Source organism: Ziziphus jujuba, chromosome 6 (assembly GCF_031755915.1).
Source record: "Ziziphus jujuba cultivar Dongzao chromosome 6, ASM3175591v1".
Lineage (NCBI taxonomy): Eukaryota > Viridiplantae > Streptophyta > Magnoliopsida > Rosales > Rhamnaceae > Ziziphus > Ziziphus jujuba.
The window spans coordinates 5320535-5341334 of NC_083384.1; the positions used below are offsets into that span (position 1 = coordinate 5320535).

Genomic DNA, 20800 nt, shown 5'->3' on the forward strand with positions numbered 1-20800 from the left:
GCGGCTCGCCGGAAAATCCAATTCCGGCGAGTACCCAGTCACGTCTTCAGCCCCTCCCCACTAATTCTGACCCCCTGAACTCATATCCGGGGTCCTTTTCCTCCAATTCGCGACGGTTTGGGAGAATCGAGGCTCTAAAGGCCGAGAGCTTTCCGGCGAGATTCCGGCCACCACTGGTCCAATTTCTGAAAAGTAAGACCGGATTTATAATCCCCGCCTCACAAGCTTCGATTCGGTATATTGCTTGTAAATTTTGGTTAACGTTTGTGTTAGACCCCCTAGATACCAGGTATTATTTATCCGAATAAAATATTAATTTATTTGAGATGTGTAATATTGTTGTTCTAGGAGCACATGTACGTCGTGGAATTGATCCCATGAAGGATCTTGGATTAATTGCATGCTCCAGGTGAGTGACCCACCTTCAAAATTATTTTGGGATGTTAAAATATATATATTTTGTGTAAATTGGTTGTTTGAAAAATATGTTTGATGTGTTGAATATTTAGTAAATTTATATTTGGAATTTTGGTGCCAAAATTGAATGGAATTAAATATTTGTGCATTATAAAATATTTCGATTTTAAGGAATTTGAGATTTTGGTAAATTTTATCAAATTTCATTGTTGGAATATTTCATAATTAAATAATTGATAAATATGTTTTATGTATTCGATATTAAGAGAATTTCCATATAAATTGTATTGCTAATTTATGATGTTTTTAATATATGTTTTGGTGCCAAAATAATATATTTGGGAATTTAAAGAAATTGTGGTTTGATTTATTTTAATTATTGCTATGGTTATTATTCAATTATTGTGCACAATTATATGAATTAATTATATATGGAATTTATATGGTATTCATATTTTTGATTCAAATTGGTTTTTGAATATTTGAGAAAGAAATATTGATTTAATTTATTATGTTTCAAAAATATTTATGCCATTGGAAAATTTGGATATTTAAATTGATGGAATTAAGAGTTGATGGATTTGAAATTGATGGTATTTATGCAATGAATTTATGACGATGATTTATAAAGAAATTGTGGAAAATTTACAGGTTTAATTGGATGGAATAAACCTGGTGGTGTTTATAAGATTTTGAGATTTAAAATAAATATGTGGATTTTATGATTTTTAGATGCACCATACACATACTGGTGTTCTGTGTAAATGGATGTGATTAGTGTGCACATGGATATAATTAGCGCGCAAGTGGTTGTGAGTAGCGCGCAGGTGATTTATGGGGTTGTCCGATGGTTGCCATCGGATGAGGGTAGGCCGCCCCTCCATGGCCGGGACGCCTGTTTGCAGCGGCGCGGTGGGACGCCACGCAACCGTATGCCGGTTTCTTTCTTTAACCTCCTGTCTAGCGGTACCTTGGGACGCTGGATACTATTGGCGCCACTGGTATATAGTGGGTGCATCAAATGGTTTTCAGAACACGGATTTCAAAATAAATATTTTGAAATTGTATTTAAATTAAGAAGATATTTAATGTTGTTTTTATTATTTATTTCAAATGGAGGATTTAATTTGATTTAATTTTTCCTTTGCTTAATTATTCAATAAATTGATTTATTTTAATTATTTAATTATTTCATGAATTGTTTCAATGTGAGTTTTATTAATATTTTGGTATTAATTGTTATGACCTGCAGTAATTATTTAGTAATTGTTACTAGTTATTTTTATTTCTATTTGTTTCATTATAAATTTTGGATCCTTGAATTTTCGTGTTTTATTGGAAAATTATTGACTAATTGTTTTCCTTGGTTTTCGGGGCATACAAATAACGGATTTTGTGAAAATGTTTTAAAAGGAGAATCTTTCCAACGGAGTGAATAGTGAGGGTTTTGAGAGAAATAATATTTTCAATTTATTATTTACTTATTTATTCTTAATTAATCAAGTGTACTATAATTATCATTACTATTATATTGGTACAGTAGATATGGTCACTTACTGAGATGATTAGCATCTCATATTTCTAAATTCCGTTCCCCTAGGTACAAGGATTGAGAGACGTTGATCGTCCGGGGCGAGCCTGACGTCTCAATTCATTGTCGAAAGTCCAAGAAGCATTTTTTTTTTCCTTTTTCCTCTTCATCTTGTATTGCTTCTTTATTTGACATTGTATTAATTCCACATTTATTTGTATAATGCTCTGTATACTGTATTGGACATTTAGTTATTAATTATGCACTGATTTTCTGTTATTCATTTGGAATGCTGCAAATTTGTGGAATTAAATTGTAGTAATGTGGGAGGAATAAGGGGATGTATATAGAAGTGTGTTTTCAGTGCAGAAAATTTGTGATAAGTCCAACCCTTAGGGGAGGTTCTGCCAGATTTTCCATTGGAAGATCCGATAGGGTTTTCCTGAGATCAGGGCTTGTCTAGGTTTCCGGTGAGGAATTTTGGACGGGTCCTGACATATAACCCCTAGGTCATATCATCATGTACATAGCATGGCATTATTTTCTAATTAAGGATCTTTCAAATTGATTATAAAATTATAACTTACCACATCAAATATTACTCCTTTGTACACGTTACTTTGACATTAACCTGATCACCATGCTTATCTATATAAGTGTAATTATTGGTCATGAAAGGATATATGCCAATATTACAATAATTTTTTTTTCAAACTTTATATTATTGGCTTTCTTATTCTTAAGTGCCGATAGAGGAATTCTCTATCGATAAAAAAACACCGTGTCTAGAGAGAAGGAAAAAAAAAAAAAAAAGAAATGGAGTTTTTAGTTATATATCGATGCATCAAGCTACCCCAAGTGGTGGCTGGATTAATTGGAAACAGATATACACTATTGAAATTATTGATTCAATTTGAAACTTCATATTATATAATTCCAAACGATTTTAATTTAAATATTAATGTAAAACATGTTTTTCCAAGTCATCGATATAAGTGGAAACCTTCATATATGGTATTCCAATTGTCATGTAAATATTATAAAAACAGGTATTTTGTTTATTTCTGCATGTGTCAATAATACAAATTAAACTTTGTCTTAATTATGCACACTCAAACACAAAATAATTTATAGCTACAAAATTTTCTAATAAAGAAATAGTAACTTGGTTATGAACGTGGCGTTCCATTAGTAAAATATATTTTATTATTAGCGCATTAATGATGATTCATATATATATATATATAGTAGAAATATATACATTATATGTAGTAAACAAACATTGAAGTCACAAAAGTAATTTGGTTGTGACCAAATATATGTATGAGGACAATTATAACTACTATTGATTTTGTTGTCTTTGTCACAATGATTATCCAAGAGAAAATAGTAAACCACGATGGGATTCAATGAAAAAGCCATGAAAACAAAAGATATATATGGCAAATGATTTAAGATGGGTTTCCACTAAAAGTTAAAAACATTTATATTTGTCTCTTGAAGGGTCGGAATGGTTCAAAGTTATTTGTAGTAATACATGGAAATTACATGCCCATTTTGGTGCTGTGCATATTGGATCTGCAGCTTGTTATCTAATGTGGGTCCGTTCAGCTAACCCCAATTGAAGATTGCAAGGAAATACATTTGATAAAGATATATGCTAGAGGCAACTACTTGTGGCCATGAATCTCTCATTTTAGTCATCTAATATAGACGAAATCACTATAAATTAACATCCGAAAAAAAGAAAAGTACTTAATTAGAAAATTGCTCGTCAGCACAACCAAAATTGTATATCCCTTATGATGCCACGTGGCAGATATAGAATTCTTATTCATAATAATTGGACAACGAAAACACAGCAAGGGACCTTTTCTTATATATTACTTCTCACTTAATACCTTGCATATATGTTTCTTTGCTAAAATGTCAGGCTCAAATACTCTTTTCTCCACCAATTGGGTAACAATCCTTGTTTCTAATCATGTGTGAAAGTTCTTTGTTTCAATCTCAAACACTTATTTAATTTAATTTTAAAAAAAAATCTGCAGCTAGGAATATTTTAGATGGATTTTTCAGTGGGGAATCCCATTTGTTGGAGGGTGTCGGCTTTACAAAATCAGTGGGTTAACCATATAACATCATTCTAGCGAGCTTTTATGCAATACGAAAAAATAGTTATGTGCAACGTTACTATCATTTATTTCACAGCCGACTATATTTGGGATTCTACACATGAGTCTTGTCTCAGAAATAGCAGGTTTACACTTTTCCATTGTCAGATAAACATATAAAAAACGATATTGATGATCCATTCTATTGGCTTATATATATTTTTAAAAGAAATAACAATTCAACTAGATATTAGAGCCATAGTTTCTTCTATATTTAAAATTTAATAATTCTGCTATAAGTAAGAATCCAAATGAGCTTAAAAAAAAACTATATATAAAGGAGAATATTGAAGAAACATATAAAAGAAATGATGATTTACCTTCTGGCGATTTTAACTTTTGGAAAAAATGATCATTCAACTCCAATTAAAGGCTAGTTAGAGGGGGGGAATTGAAAGAGTTTTGAAACTGTTTCGACAAAAGTGAAAAAATTATAGGTGGGTGAGGAAAATTTTCTATCAATTCATGATGTTGTGAAGCCAAAAAGACTTTTATACAGCAAAAGGACCGTGATCATGACACTGAAACAACGAATATCAAATATATACTTTTGATCAAAAGGATGGACCCTAAACCCACTTCACTACCTGGTTGACTTGACACAAATTTGTATTTTTTTATTGCTATTTTACTATTCTACCACTTTTAGCTACATCTATGTCTGGGTAGGCTCCCCGGACATGATGTCGTTAAGGTGCTAGAGATGTATATATATCTATATATATATATATATATTCTATTATCTACAAAATTCTAGATAAATCCAAGATAAATTTCATTAGAGGCCTCATATTACATGTAAATCATATGCTTTTTTATGTATGTTAACATCTAATTACATGTAATTCAATTTTTTTTAGATAAGAGTATCCAGGATTTCTTATATAAGAAAATAATTACACATATAGAGAGACATTTTATACAGTAAGAATTTTATTGGAGTATATTCAGTGATAAATGTAATTTATACTTTATGTGGCATAAATTTAATATCATTCAAATTTAAATGGTATAAATATATAGTCAATTTTAAAATTATTTCAATGTTTATAAAAATTATTTATTGTAATTAATTATATATTTTATTAAATTTTTCTTCTTTGAAATAAATTAAAAAGAAAATTTGACTCTTAGGATACTTTACAATCTCTAGAAAAATTTACAAAAGTTGGCCTTCATCTTAAAAATATCTAAACCACATTAATTTAATATTTATATACACATTATCATTGGAAAGATTTTTTTAAAACGTATTTAACATTTTAATTTTCACATTCCATGTTAATGTTAATTTTAAATTAGTAGATTACTTTTATATCCTTAAAAACTTACTAAAATAAATCCTTAAAAGACAAATCAAAGGCCATATCTCAAACGGTTTGGGTAATACAAATGTGATTGGCTAATCTCACTTGTGAGCAAGACAATTCACTAACGAAGCACAATGATTTAAGCCCCAAACTTAAATTGTAGGAATTTTACGATTAAGGACATTTTCTCTTTTCATTCAATCTATGTCTTTGAAATAGACACAATGAACTTGGTTTTATATGGACCAACATCTTATACCAATCTATACATAATGAGATGAAACTTGTACTAGCTAGATCCAAATCTTAAACCATTATTAAACTTAGTATATATATGGACCCAATATCTCATACCAATTTATCACAAGATGAAAGTTCCACTTGAAATCTTAAACTTTTAGTATTAAATATTAATATTGTGGTTAACACAATTTCATTTTAAATTCATGATTTAATTTCCCATGTATTAAGTTTTAATAGATATGTACGTACGTATGTACCATTATATTATGGTAAGCTAGTGAGAGTGTATATATATATATATATATTTATATATACTTTATTCCTAATATGTTAAAATAAGTAAATTTTATATTTATTTATTATAAATTAAGGTATTTGAGGCGTGACAAAAGATGAAGGGCAGGAAGAATTGAAGAGCCAACTGGGGTTGATTAATTTGGCAAAGTTGTACTGGTCTTCTTTTAGCATGCTTGTGAGTTCAACAAAATTCATGTGTGATAATTTAATGGCAACTACTTGTGGTTAAGAACCTCTCTCATTTTTCAAACCATCCAAAACATATACATATGCATGTCATTGCCAAAGATCCAATTGGTAGAGCAAAAAAGCAAAATTTAGCAAGTGATTTATGTGAAAAAGCACTACCAAATTGTTATAGTCCCATATTAGACCGTGTGATTGATATTGAATTGTATAGAAAAGTGAAAAAATAAAATAATAAAAGCCACTTGTGGGCTTTTTTCCTAAGTTGTGGCTAGCTTTCAGTCACGGACACCTTGCAGTACAAGCAAACTCTATGTATTAATCCTATGCGCCAAGAAAACGTTGCCGTTTTACATTACTTTAAAGAGCTGTCTCTCTTATGATCTCCAAATGTAAATAAGAGAGGATCAGCATTTGAATTTGTAAGTGGAAAGGGAATCGGCACTATGCACACAGCGACAAGCACCCAATTGTAGTATTTTCTAGCCATCAAACATTTTTTTTTTCTTTTTGGCTCTCTAATTTTTCTCTATATAAACAGAGCAAAATGCTCCTCTTTATGATCCTACTCCACTAGCACTACTACTAGCTAGGTAGCTAGGCTATCCCAAGTTAGCTGGTAAAGAGTTATAATACACCACCTTGTTCCTTAGAGACCAAGTAATTTGTAGCTATGGCGGTGAACATAACATCCATTAGAACGTCGTCGAATGGATTTTGGCAAGGAGATAACCCCCTTGACTTTGCCTTCCCACTTTTGATTGTTCAAACCACCTTAATCCTCGTTGTCAGCCGCTTCCTTGCCTTTCTTCTCAAACCCCTCCGCCAACCCAAAGTTATTGCTGAGATTGTGGTAATTACATATATACATACATATATATATGTCTATGACATTTGTGTTTGTCAATCTGTTGGATTTCTACCTATTTGATACATTGACATGCAAGAAAATGATATATATTTTCCATTTGTTAGATACATATGATCTGTTCATATCTAATATTCTATATGTCTATAAAATAAATCATATCTAATTTTGTACAATTTTCTGTTTTTTTCCCTTCTACATAGTTTTTGGCCACGCCCTGATCATATACTATATTAATCTGACATAGACATGTAACATAAACTTCCTCAAATTGTGAGAGGGAAAAAAAAAAAAAAACAAAACAAACAAACAAACAAAAACAGAAACAAATTTTATTTTTACTAATTAATATTTGTACCTTTTTTTTTTTTTTTTTTTTTTTTTTTGGGTGTTAATCAAGGGTGGAATTCTACTAGGACCTTCAGCATTTGGACGAAACGAACATTATTTGCACCGAATATTTCCTAAATGGAGCACTCCCATACTTGAGTCCGTGGCAAGTATTGGACTTCTCTTCTTCCTCTTCCTCGTCGGCTTAGAGCTCGATTTGACCTCCATTCGCCGCAGCGGCAGAAGATCTTTCGGCATAGCCCTCGCCGGTATTTCCCTCCCTTTCGTCTGCGGCATCGGCGTAGCTTTCCTACTCAGAAAAACTGTAACCGGAGCCGACAAAGTAGGCTTCGGTCAGTTTCTTGTCTTCATGGGAGTAGCGCTTTCCATCACCGCCTTCCCGGTACTCGCCCGGATCCTAGCGGAGCTCCGACTGCTGACAACTCGCGTCGGAGAGACGGCCATGGCCGCGGCCGCTTTCAACGACGTCGCTGCATGGATCCTGCTGGCTCTTGCCGTTGCCTTGGCTGGAAACGGAGAAGGTGGTGGACACAAAAGCCCTTTGGTATCAGTCTGGGTTCTCCTATCTGGGTTCGGATTCGTGGTCTTCATGATGGTGGTGATCCGACCCGCGATGAAGTGGGTCGCCCGAAGATGCTCGTCGGAGCATGATGCGGTTGACGAAGCCTACATCTGCTTAACATTAGCGGGAGTGATGGTTTCAGGGTTCATGACCGATGTAATTGGAATCCATTCGATATTCGGAGCTTTCGTTTTCGGGTTAACTATTCCGAAAGATGGTGAATTTACAGAGAGATTGATGGAGAGGATTGAAGATTTCGTATCGGGTTTGTTGCTTCCTCTTTACTTTGCATCGAGCGGATTAAAGACGGATGTGGCTAAGATAATTGGAGCCAAGTCTTGGGGGCTTCTGGGATTGGTTATATCCACCGCATGCGCCGGAAAAATTCTCGGCACGTTCGTCGTGGCCGTGATGTTCATGATTCCGGTGAGAGAGTCTCTGACGCTGGGCCTTTTGATGAACACCAAAGGTTTAGTGGAGCTCATTGTTCTCAACATTGGCAGGGAGAAGAAGGTGAATATTTTTCTCTCTTTTTATCTTTGCTCTGAAAGTGCGTCTTTTTTTTTTTTTAAAGCAAAATATATTGAATTTTATTTTTTTATTTTTTTATTGCCTTTTGATGATTTTAATCAGTGGATTTCATTTTCACTTGAAAATCAACCAGAAGTGTTGGGTTTACATTAGTAATTAATTAGTTTTGACACGGTTATTGACAATTTGGCATAATTTGTTTGTCTTTTGTATATGAAAAGACAATGGATTAATTATAATAATAATATAATAATGATGATGATGTAATATAAACCGTTGACTTGATTTCATTATATATATATACACATAGGATTATGCACAACTTTTCTCAAATAAATGGTATTATTATTGGTGCAAAATAGGTTTTAATTATACTTTTAGTTTTAAATAGTAAAACAACATATATACAGTATAATATTTATCATTTGCTATATAATTAGCGTATATATTTTTTCATGAAAAAAAACGCTATATATATGTTACGATTTTGATATATTTATTTTAAAAGTGAAATTTATATTAGAACGTAATAATAGTTTCAATATCATTTTTTATTAATTTTTAATTACATTAAAATTTAAAATTTAAAAATAATAAATTATTGATTTATGACATACTAAAATCTATTTTAGAAAAATAAATTTTGTTAAAATTTAATTATTAATAAAAATAATTTTAAATATATTGAAATCCGATTATTAATAAAAATAATTTTAAATTTATTAAAATGCGATAACAATATGATTTAAATTTAATTATTTATTCTAAAAATGTAAATATTTTTTTATTATTTACAACAATACATTTTATAATTACAATAATGCAGAATGAATGGTTTACCAACTAACACTTAAATCACTTTACTAGTATTTTATATATTTGAAAAAAAAAAAAAAAGAGTTGTGATTAATCAATTTTTCCATGAACTTTTTGTAATAATAATAGGTGCTCAATGATGAGATATTTGCAATATTAGTCCTGATGGCACTCTTCACCACCTTCATCACAACTCCAACAGTCATGGCCATCTACAAGCCGGCTCGCGGCCACTCCATTCCAACTCGCCGCAAGCTCCGAGACCTCTCCTCCACCGAAGATTCCCAAGACAAGCTTCGAATCCTTGCTTGCGTTCATGGTCCCGGAAATGTTCCCTCACTCATCAGCCTCGTTGAAGCGATTAGGAGCACCAAGAAATCCCTACTCAAGCTTTTTATCATGCACCTTGTGGAGCTCACGGAGCGCTCATCTTCCATCATCATGGTCCAAAGAGTTCGCAAGAATGGATTTCCATTCCTCAACCGTGCACGACGCGGGGAATGGCACGACCGGCTCGCCGGCGCATTCCAAGCTTATAGCCAATTAGGCCGAGTAAAAGTCCGACCCACCACGGCAATTTCGTCATTGTCCACAATGCATGAGGATATTTGCCATGTTGCTGAAGATAAAAGGGTGACTATGATCATCCTTCCTTTCCACAAGCTATGGAGAAGCGAAGGCGGCGAGGAGACTGTGGAGAATGTAGGCCATGGTTGGAGAGGAGTCAATCAGAGGGTGCTAAATCATGCACCATGCTCCGTAGCAGTGCTTGTGGACCGTGGATTTGGTAATGTTGGGTCGCAAACTCCGGGGCCTAATGGTAGTATAACTCAACGGATTTGTATTGTTTTCTTTGGTGGTCCTGATGACCGTGAGGCCTTGGAGTTAGGTGGTAGGATAGCCGATCATCCGGCGGTCAGAGTGGCCGTCCTGAAGTTCACCGAGAAGGAAGGTTTTGAGAGTAATGGAATTGTGCTGCGGCCATCAAACACCAAGTCCAAAGAGGAAAACTATAGCTTTTCAACCGCCACAATGAACCGAGAGAACGAAAAGGTATTACTAATCCAAACTCAATATCCAAGCTTCTTTGTTTTTATATAATATGCTGTGATACGAAATTAAACCTGTTTAGTCATGTTTTAACTGAAAATTTGTGCTTCTTATTGAATTGGGGTGAATAAACTAGGAACTCGATGAGGCTGCGATAGCAGATTTTCGAAGCAAATGGGGTGGAGTGGCCGAGTACACAGAGAAGATAGGAAGCAACATCGTTGAGGGAGTGTTGGCAATAGCGCGCAGTGGAGATTACCATCTTATGGTAGTAGGCAAAGGTCGGTTCCCATCAAGCATGGTGGCAGAACTAGCAGACCGACATGCCGAGCATGCCGAATTGGGGCCGATTGGAGACATCTTGGCTTCAGCAGGCAATGGTGTGGTTTCTTCGGTGCTTGTAGTTCAGCAACACGATGTAAACCATGCAGAGGAAGCTCCAGTGTCAAAGATACTGCACACTGCTGAATATGAGAAATTCAAAGGCAATGAATCCTCTACCAGCGATGGAGAGATTTCAAAAGATATTGCGTGATACAAATTAGGCCGGTACATTTAAATTTGTGTATATAAATGTTTGCCACCAGCTTTGTTGTCCACCTTATGTTTCAATGTTATTTGTAAAAACTACTCCCCACCTTTAGGGGCCCGCTATATCTGCTGTTGACAATCGTCTGACAAGTCTCCTTGACAAGGTTTCTTTGGGGGTTCCAAACACCCATATTACCGGATGAAAACCAAAAACAGATATAAACCAGAGTACCAAGTGAATATTCTTCCATATATAGAGGTTGGTAGCTTCGTAAACCAAGATTTTGTTACAATGTGAAATGATTGTAACCATAATACATCTTCATTTGAATCAGAGCTAAATTTAATCAAAAATAAATAAAAATTACAAATTTTGTTATGGAGTATCCATATCAATTAAAGACGATGAAAAGCAGTCGATACCAAATCCAAAGAGAATAACAATTCCTCACGCGTACAAATAGCAGTCTTTTCCATTGGGAAATTATGCTTGTTTTGATAGTCTTCTTTTTTTTTTTTTTTTTTTCTTTTTTGGGGGAACACATTTGAAACTACTTTCAAACACACAAAAGGTCCCCAATAACTTACACAGAAACCTTTTCAAAAATAAAAGATATGAAAGAGAAACATAAAAGGGTTAATAACAATATATTAACCTGAACAAAAGTGTCCCCTATCAACATGGGATCTAAAATCCATTTGAAACCAATAGGTTGTTGCCACAGCACTCCGCTAGAAATTTCCATAACCATCTTTGGCATAATGACTATATTTGTTGGTAAACCAATGAATTCACTGGAAACAGGATATACAATTCTACCTGGCCAAAAAACAGACAATACAATTTCAAACATGCCAAACAAGAAAACAAGAACATTGAACTCAAACACCTCTATAAAAATTACATCTACAACTTGAAGCCAAAAAAAGGCAGAAGTTTAGCATTTGAAGTAACTTTCTATTAGTATCATAACATGTACAAAATAGATTCGAAGTTTCAAGCCACAAATACTGTTTCCATCTCTAACGTAGAGATCTAATCTCAACAAGAAGGAACCCAGCCATTTCAACTTTTATATTAAAATGGTGTTTCTCAAACAAAGGATTAGGTAATCCCCTTTCAGTAACATAGAAAACAGATGACCAATTTCAAGGCACAAATAATGTTTCTATCTCTAATGTAGATGGCCAATCTTCAATAAACAGGAAGGATCTTTACAACAACTTCAATTAGGCTGTCTGTAACATTGTTTCTCAAACTCATCCATTAGGTAAACCCTTGCAATGACATATGAAACAGATCAGAAATTTCAAGACACTAAGTGTTTCTATCTCTAATGTATCTGGTCAATCATCATTAACACAAGGGGACATCTAATGATTTCAAATTTTAGGCTGTAATAGCGTTTTTTAAACTGACCGTTAGGTAAAACCTTTGAATAGAACTTCCAAGTCAAAAGTGCACACATAAAAAAACTTTCAAACGCAAGCTCTCAATCAGAAATCATACAAATTTTTGTATTTGAGTATAACAAGAATATTCTAGTCAAGCTAACCTCAGAGAAAGCCTCCCCCTGTCCATGTAGCATCCGATTTCCCATTATGGCCAACAGTTTTCTTATCAGTTGCACTCTGGTAGTAACTATCATATCCATCATCTTTAGCATCATCCCAGCCAGCCCAACCATCACTATTATTTGATGCTGTTCCCTTTGTCACTTCTTCGTTCCGGTTGTCTTTCTGGTCCCAATCATCCCAAGAAGTTGAGCTGAAAGAATTAACATTTCCACTTGATGAAGACTGCCCTCCTCCAGAAGAAGAATTCCGATTAAACTCCTGATAATATCCATTTTTCTCGCTATCATCACGTTGCCAGTTATCAGCCTTCCATCCATCTTTAGCATACTCTTCAACCTTCTGCGACGCCATTGCCATGACTCCTTTCATTATTCCCCATGTCCTCTGTCCAATTTCTGAAGTTTTTGAAGATACAACATTAACAGTTTCATTAACCTTGTAATCATAGCCACCTTCTTTCACCTGTAGCAAAAGTTAAATCAGGCACTTTGCTTATCAAACTTTCATATTTTACCTGACCTTGAAATCAGCAAATACAGAAAATTAAACAGACATTAAATATTCATACAGCACTATAATGTTTATAAACACAGAGTAGCATAAAGAGAAATATCAAAATGAAATTAGTACTTTGGTAATACTTAAATACAAATTTCGTTTGTATGCAACAGCAAGCAATAGAAAGCAAAAAACAAGAGAAATACATAAACAAATAAAAGGCCACTTTTTACACATCAATCCTGCAGATCACAGTTTGATGAGGAACAGAAAAGAAAATCATTTAAATGATACAGGAAAAATTTAAAGAAGAGAGCCTCCTAACCATCAATTTTAAAGGTTAATACATGTCAATAAATTTGAAGTGGAAGAAAGAATACAGTTAGCCCATAGCTGCAAAGAACAATTGAGAGGAGAAAAAAATAAAAATAATAAAATAATAAAATAATAAAATAATAAATAATAAATAATAAAAACCCCTAATTCCTTCTTGGCTTGAGCCTCTGCTAGATATTTTATTGGGGAAAAAAATTAATTGGACAATGAAAACCAAATTAAGGCAAAAGAAAAAAGATAAGGAAATCTTGAAATTTTCTAATAAGTTTGTCTCATCGGCCTATTCTATTTATAAGAATCTACAAGTGATATCCTCCATTGTTTCAGTTTCAAACACAGGGAATTGTAACTAATTGTTGGCACACAGTTTCTAATGTAGTAGGGTTGGATGCTCCTTTATAGGCAAATACTTAGTTTCATGGCATAGCAAGAAAGAAAACTCCATTTCATTGTCCACCACCAAGGCAGAATAATATTGATTGAAACAGGGATAACAATATTTCCAAGAATCCAATCAATTATTCCTTCATATGTAATGCAAGTGCAAAAAATTCAATATGCAGATATATCAACTTAGCTCTGAACAATATTAGGAAGCATCTAGAAACTTCATAAGATGCATAGAAAATACATAAGTAAAAAATAATGGCAGAATGATAATCATCTCCAAAATCAAAAATTATCCAAATACCTTGGTACTGATCTCTCTTGTGCCCTGTTGCACCACATTAGCAGCCGATGCAGCTGCAGAAGCTGCAGCCACGGATAATCTCCCAAAACCCTGAAAGATAAAAACAATTAAAATCCAAACATAAACAAGAATCTTACCAAATTACCAAAACTATAAAAACAGAAAAAAAAAAAAAAAAAAAAAAAAAGGGATCAAACTCAACCTGAGAAACAACAGAGAACATATCTCCCTGAGCATTATAATTATTCCTCTGCTGAGCAGGGGCTGGACCCGATCCAAATCCCACATACTTTCCACCCTGCGACGGTGGAATGCCCTCCGGCCGGGAATCATTCTCCGCCAACTTCCTAGCGAAAAAGCTATCCTTATTCGCCGCCGAAGCCTCCAGCTGCGACCTCGTGTAGATATCCTCCGTCGACTTCGACCTCGCCGGCATTCCTCCACCTCCATTAACACCTCTAACATCACCTGTCGATTGGTTCCTCCTCAAATCGCTAGAGGATCTAAACCCATCATCATTATCCCAATTATCCCACCCTCCATTATTCCCAAAATTACCATTCCTACCACCACCTCCATGAGCCAAAGGAGGCTTTCTATTACTACCACCACCACTACCACCACTAATGTTCTCCTTCACCACCGGTGGATCCCTCCATGGTCGACCCTCGGCTAAGGCTTGAATCCGATCCCTATAAACGCTGGCCGCATTGGTATTATACTTGGTGACGATATCGGTCTCTTTGGGGATCCCATATTGAGCTAGGAACGAATTGAGACGCTCGTTGCCGCCAGATTCCATCTTCTTGATCTGGATCTCAGACCAGGAGTCCATGGTCACGGATCGGACGAAGGAGATGTGGACACCGAGTCCACGGTGCTTTCCGGAGCACTCTAAGCACATGAAGACGCCGTAGGAGACCGAAGCCCATTGCGGATTCTTCTGTGAGCAATCCACACAGATCTTGTTCCCTGGCTGCGATTGAAGGTCTCTGAGCCGCCTCGCTGCCGCCATTTTTTTTTTTTCTTTTTTTCGTCTTCTTTCTAGGGTTTTGGTTCCGATCCGATTGATCTAAATGGGATTCTATGAACTCGGATCGTACAGGGAAAAAAAAAAATTTTAAAGTACAATATAGAATCGAAGAAATCAGAATTCATAAAATTGGAAAAATTGAAAATCGAAAGAAGAAAATTTGAAAGCAAATGAAAGAGAAAAACCTATAAATTTTATTTTTATTTTTATTTATTTATTTTTTGGTTTATTTTTCTCTCTTCGAGGGAGAGGAATGGGGAATCACCGACACCGTTGGTTTGTCAGAGACACCCCTAAATAGCAGTATGGAGTGCCACACAATTTTACGTTGAAATGCTTTTTGTGCCCGCTGTTTCCCATTTTTTTTGTTTTTTTCCTTTTATTTTTCTCATTTTCTTAACTATAATTGTTATTTATTTAAATTTTTTAAAAAACAATATTTGTTGTTATTTTAAGGAAATAATGGAGGAAGGTTGGAGATTAGGATGTTTACAGGTGGTTTTTTGTTTTTTGTATTATTATTATTATTATTGTTTTTATTATGTTTTTTATATCATTGCTATTATTCTTCTTATTTTTATTATATAATAAATCGACTATTATTAATAATTTTTTTAACAAGATAGAAATTAGAAAACGTAAGACGTTTTCTTTTATTTTTGAGCTAAAAAAAATGTAGGACTTTAACAAAACGACAAATCTGAAGTCTATTAAAAAATAAATAAATAAATAAGAAATCTTATAATTCGCCCCAAAATAAACACAAATGAGAAATCTACAAAAATAAAAAGAAAAGAAAAACATCAGAAAAAAGAAAGAGTGAAACGGTGCGTGTGGTGGCAGCAGCCCCAATCTCCATCGCTGAAATCGACGAGACCCTTCAATCAACTCCATTTGGAGCATTTCCGTTTGGTTGCTGAGAAAACCCTTGGAAAATTTTGCAGAATACTCAGGGAGAACTCGTAATTTTTCTTTTACCGTTGTTTTTGTCTTTCAGTCTCTGCGACTGATCTGACTTTTTTTGTACTGAATCTCTGCTCTGCTCTTCTTTTTCTTTTTTCTTTTTTTCTTTTTTTTTAACTTTTGGTTGACTCAATCGAACTGTTCGATTTCGGAGGTTATCTATTTTCATTCTCAATTTGCTGCTTATTTTGCTCCAATTTATCAAAGGCTGTTATGTTGGATCCACATGTTCTACGATCCTAATCCGAAATTGAAATCCCCAATTCCATTTGCTTCTTTTTCTTTTCCTTGTCTTAGTTGTCTGCTTATATTCAATTGTTCTATTTCTCTCTCTCTATCTCTCTTTCCTTGTTTTGTTTTAACTTTTGCTGTTTCTGTGCAGTAAATCTTCGGCAAAATGGTTTCGTTCGAGATGAATGATCGGAAAAGTAAGTCATATTTAAAATTTTGTTGCTGTTACTGTAGCTGTGCTTTTGTTGGTATAGTTTAAGAGCATATTATTGCTACCCATTTTATATTTCAAAGTTCAAACGTAGAAAAGAATGTGAATCTCTTGGATCAGTTCAATTCTGGCCAAAACCAAGATGATGATTCAAACTTGTAAAATGTGGAAATGGGGAATGAATGATGTTCAATGTGATTGAGATCTTTCCAAATTCTATTAGTTTGGAATTTATGTTCAATGGATTCCAACAAATTATGATGGATATTACTGAATTGAAAAAATTGATAGGCCACTTTGCTCTTATAATGCACGACTTTGTCCTTATAATCTACAATTCTGCATCATGTTATTGTATTTAAATGATTGCCAACTTTGGCCACTTGGGCCGCTTGGTGCATCCTCTAACTCTTGCGACTGTGAAATGAAACAGAGATTGGACTAGGGTTGACGGGATTTGGCGTTTTCTTCTCATTCCTGGGAATTATCTTTTTCTTTGATAAGGGATTACTTGCGATGGGAAATGTAAGTACCTTTATATTTTTACTTTTTCTGTTATCCTACCTCTTTGTGTGCATATGTTTATTCTATTCTATTGTATTCTATTCTATTCTATATGGTTATTCTTGTATAACACTTGGTGCCTGCTTTGACACTGCCTTATTTCTTTGCTGCATTTAACAAGATCCTCTTCTTATCGGGGGTGACTCTTACCATTGGACTGAAATCCACTACGCAATTTTTTATGAAACGTCAAAATTTCAAGGTTTAAAGTTTTTGATCTCTCTCTCTCTCTCCCCCTCTCTCTCCCTCCCCCTCTATCTAATTTGTTTGTATGCTTATCTTCTTGCTTACTACCTGTGCTTTTCTTTTCTTTTTCTTTTTTTTTCTTTTTTTTTTTTTCACTGTACAGGGAACAATTTCATTTGGGATTGGATTCTTCTTAGTTGTTATAGGATGGCCTATTTTTGGCATGATCTTGGAGGCATATGGGTTCATTGTGCTCTTCAGGTCTATTAAATCTTCAATTTCATGAGTTTCAAGGTGTTATACTAATTACACATTTTTGAAGTTGCTGATGGTGTATATCTGTACAGCGGCTTCTGGCCAACACTGGCAGTTTTTCTGCAGAAGATACCTATTCTTGGTTGGTTGTTCCAACAGCCATTTGTTAGATCGGTAGGTAACATTAGAGCTTACCTCTCTTCCTATGTCTCTTAATTCCAATAGTAGCATGCATTTGTTAATTTTATATACTTTGAGTAGTTATAGAAGTTCTTTCAAGCCAAAAGTGAGGAGTTCTTTCATCCTTTCAAGGCAAATATTGATATTTAAGTTTGATTTAGTTGAGTAGAAACGATTCTGTAGTATGGTGGATTCTGAATTAATTCTCTAACCGGGAGTTCTGTTGAAGTGACTTTGGTGAGGAAAAGGTTAGTATGGTTCGACCTGATTAGAAATGATGTAAAAAGTAATGATTACCTGCTCACTTGGTACAGGCAGTTGCCTTATGCATGTATACTAAGCTTTCCATTCTATACCTTTGGAAAGTGCTTAAATTTTTGCATCAGGAGAATCTCTCCAATTTAAGGAGAGGTAGCCAAGAAGACCATTCACTATTTTCACAATTGCTTGAAGTTCTTTAATTATCAAGGGCTAGCTAAGGCCTAAGGGAACAATTATTGATCTTTAGGTTCATGTAGATCTAAGAGAAGGAGAGTTAATAGTATTGAGATGCAACCAGTAAATAAATTCCATGGGCTAGATGATTTTGTTATCTTTTCCCAACAACTGTATAATGCAGAATGAAGATTGCAGGTTCTGTACATATCTTATGAGGTTGAAGAGCCTGTTTACAAATAGACAAATTACCTTCAAAATGTCTTGGTTATGCTGAAAACCGAGTATTATCTAAAACTTCAAGGAAAGAAATAAAATAAAATAAAATAAAATAAATACACTGAAGATGCAGAAGATAACAATCTGTAGGAACTAAGCTTTGTGCTGTAAGCTTATAATAGTCTTACCGTTAACATCCATGCATTGTTTATATCATTCAGGTGGTGTTATGAAGTTTAACGAGTCTTTAAGTTCACAAGGAAAAGTGATAATATACATGAAAGAGATATATAACTAACAAATGCTGGATGTTTTAGATGATTAGTTGTCCTTAGATGGAAATTTCAAATGGAGGAGTTTCACACACATACCTTAACGTTTCAGTGGAGGAAAAAAGGACTTGTTGTATAACATGTGGACTAACATAGACTAGTAAAGTAGGTTTATATGTATACACACACACACACACACACACACACACACACACACACATATATATATGTAAAGCAGTTCTAGTCCGCACCATGGAATTTTCCTATATATATATATATATGCAAGTACTTGCATATTTGAGTGTAATTTTGATCTCCTTTCTGATTGTGCAGTTGTTTGATCGTTACTGGAGTAGACGGGTGCCTGTGTGATCTGCAAAAAACGAAGGAAGTCCAAAAAATATTGAGGGCATTCCGCACTTGTAAATTACTGTCAAACGAGGACAATAGTATTTTGCTAATTTGGTTCACTTGTTGAAATTAGAAAATGATTTCTAATATTCAGTATGAGGTTTGTATCTTGTATGAAAAAGAAAAAAGAGGGAGATGAAATTTATTGTAGGATCCTGGTATTGTTTGATTCTTTCATGGCCAGTCATTACTGGATCGGAAATTGTTTTTTGAAGCAGACTTGAGACGGTTGTTTTTGAAATACAGAGCAGGTAGGAGATCGAATTAACACTAAAATATCGCGATGTCACTGCCACCAGTAATTGTTTTAGCAGAACTAGATTAGATAGAACTAGAAGCGAAAGGTTCTATTTTCTTTTAACCCAATTATATTGACAAATTCTTTTAACCCAATTATATTGACAAAGTCATATCAAGATTCCATTAAGACCTTTTGGAAATATTCAAAGCCAAAAAATAAACAATAAAAAAGGAATAAAATTTATAAAAGATTCAAATTGAAAAAAACTAAGGGATATAGAAATAGAATAGATATTTTATAGATTTAATTTTTTTAAAATTTGGTTAGATTTTGAATTTAGAAATAGTTGTTTTTGAGGAATGGATATGCTTTTAATGGAAAAAGTAGTAATTACTTTTTCAAAATCTAAAATTTTTATTTTTATTTAAATTAATTTTTAAATATTCTTATCATAGTTTAATAAGTTTAAATTTAGATTGATTATCAAATATTAAAAATATATAAATATATATAATTTAACTTTTAATTAATTTTTTTTTCTAAATTTTGAAAAAAATATTTATAAAATTTTAATTTTAATTTAAATTTAAATAGTTTTACCAAGCATATAAGTATGAATGTTTATTATTTTTTTCATTTTCTATTTTTGTAAATAACTATTCTTATTTATTTAGGAATAATTATTTTGTATGCTTCTAAATTCAAAATTGTTTGTTGTCATAGATAGGAAAACTAACCATCTTCTCCTTACACCAACTCCTTGTATAAATCCGCTTTAGAGAATCATGAATACAAGTGGTATCTGGCAAAAAATTGTCTTAGGCCTTGAAAAAAGGTAATTGATCTCCTAAAGGAAGTGAAAGTGAATATAATAAAAAAGAATCCGAATCTGTTTTTACCACATCTTCACTTTTTCAATAAAATTAATTTCTTTTCACTGCTCACATACTTATCCAGCAATAATAAAACAGAGATGTATATTACTTTGGCAAAAAATTTGGGATTAAAGACTCTAGCAATGAGCCTCTTCTCATATTGATGGAGCATATAGAATAGAGAGGCTATATTGAATTACAGAGACTTTTGCTAGAAATGTTTCTCTGTAGACAATTATGGATCTTCCCGCCTCAAACATGATCTTCTTCTGCTCAGATTTACGTGCCTGGATTTCTGCAGAAAGTGAATTAATTGCAGGGATGGTCAACATTTTACATTCATCCAAACTGATTGATGTTCCATAACTCTTGGAGACATTGTTATCCGAAGGTCTCATTTTATATCTCATTGCAAATGTTTTCTGTGACCAAATTAAAACCAGAATTCCCAATAATTGACAGTAAAAATTATCAGACAAAATAGTTTATTATTTTAATTTTTGCCTGAAATTCTAATTGAGGCACCTCTATCTGTAGAATCTTCATTCTTCACCCAGAGAACAAGTCGAGCATACTCTTCCCATTTATATGGAAAACTAATTAGGAACTGTTTCACACCTAACAAAGTACCAGGGTAGAAAATTTGGTAGAAGCATTTTAACTCTAAACTCATAATATCTTATATACAATTTAAAAGAAAAAATGGTGAATTAAAGCTGAGATCTCTTCAATGCTGATTACTGAAATAATTTAC

General features: G+C 33.6%; 3 protein-coding genes across 4 annotated transcripts; 2 read left to right on the forward strand and 1 right to left on the reverse strand.

Annotated features, from left to right (window-relative positions):
• Positions 1-6559: 6559 nt before the first annotated feature.
• Positions 6560-11429, forward strand: LOC107431117 (cation/H(+) antiporter 20). Its single transcript, XM_016042000.4, has 4 exons — positions 6560-7011; positions 7427-8452; positions 9416-10339; positions 10473-11429. The coding sequence occupies exons 1-4, from the start codon at positions 6832-6834 to the stop codon at positions 10869-10871; spliced, it is 2529 nt and encodes an 842-aa protein (XP_015897486.2). The 5' UTR covers positions 6560-6831; the 3' UTR covers positions 10872-11429.
• LOC107431118 (ADP-ribosylation factor GTPase-activating protein AGD7-like) lies at positions 11372-15330 on the reverse strand. Of its 2 annotated transcripts, none has more exons than XM_016042003.4 (4): positions 14173-15330; positions 13971-14060; positions 12424-12907; positions 11372-11683 (listed from the first exon to the last, which is right to left on the reverse strand). In XM_016042003.4, exons 1-3 carry the CDS (start codon positions 14983-14985, stop codon positions 12425-12427), a joined length of 1386 nt encoding a protein of 461 aa, XP_015897489.3. In that variant the 5' UTR covers positions 14986-15330; the 3' UTR covers positions 11372-11683; position 12424. The 2 variants fall into 2 exon arrangements, with proteins under 2 accessions (XP_015897489.3, XP_015897488.3); XM_016042002.4 differs by having other exon boundaries at positions 11372-11687; positions 14173-15327.
• Positions 15331-15767: 437 nt separating this feature from the next.
• LOC107431107 (vesicle transport protein GOT1) lies at positions 15768-19080 on the forward strand. Its single transcript, XM_016041989.4, has 7 exons — positions 15768-15965; positions 16349-16394; positions 16842-16933; positions 17094-17174; positions 17322-17419; positions 17506-17587; positions 18853-19080. Exons 2-7 carry the CDS (start codon positions 16364-16366, stop codon positions 18889-18891), a joined length of 423 nt encoding a protein of 140 aa, XP_015897475.2. The 5' UTR covers positions 15768-15965; positions 16349-16363; the 3' UTR covers positions 18892-19080.
• Positions 19081-20800: the final 1720 nt, after the last annotated feature.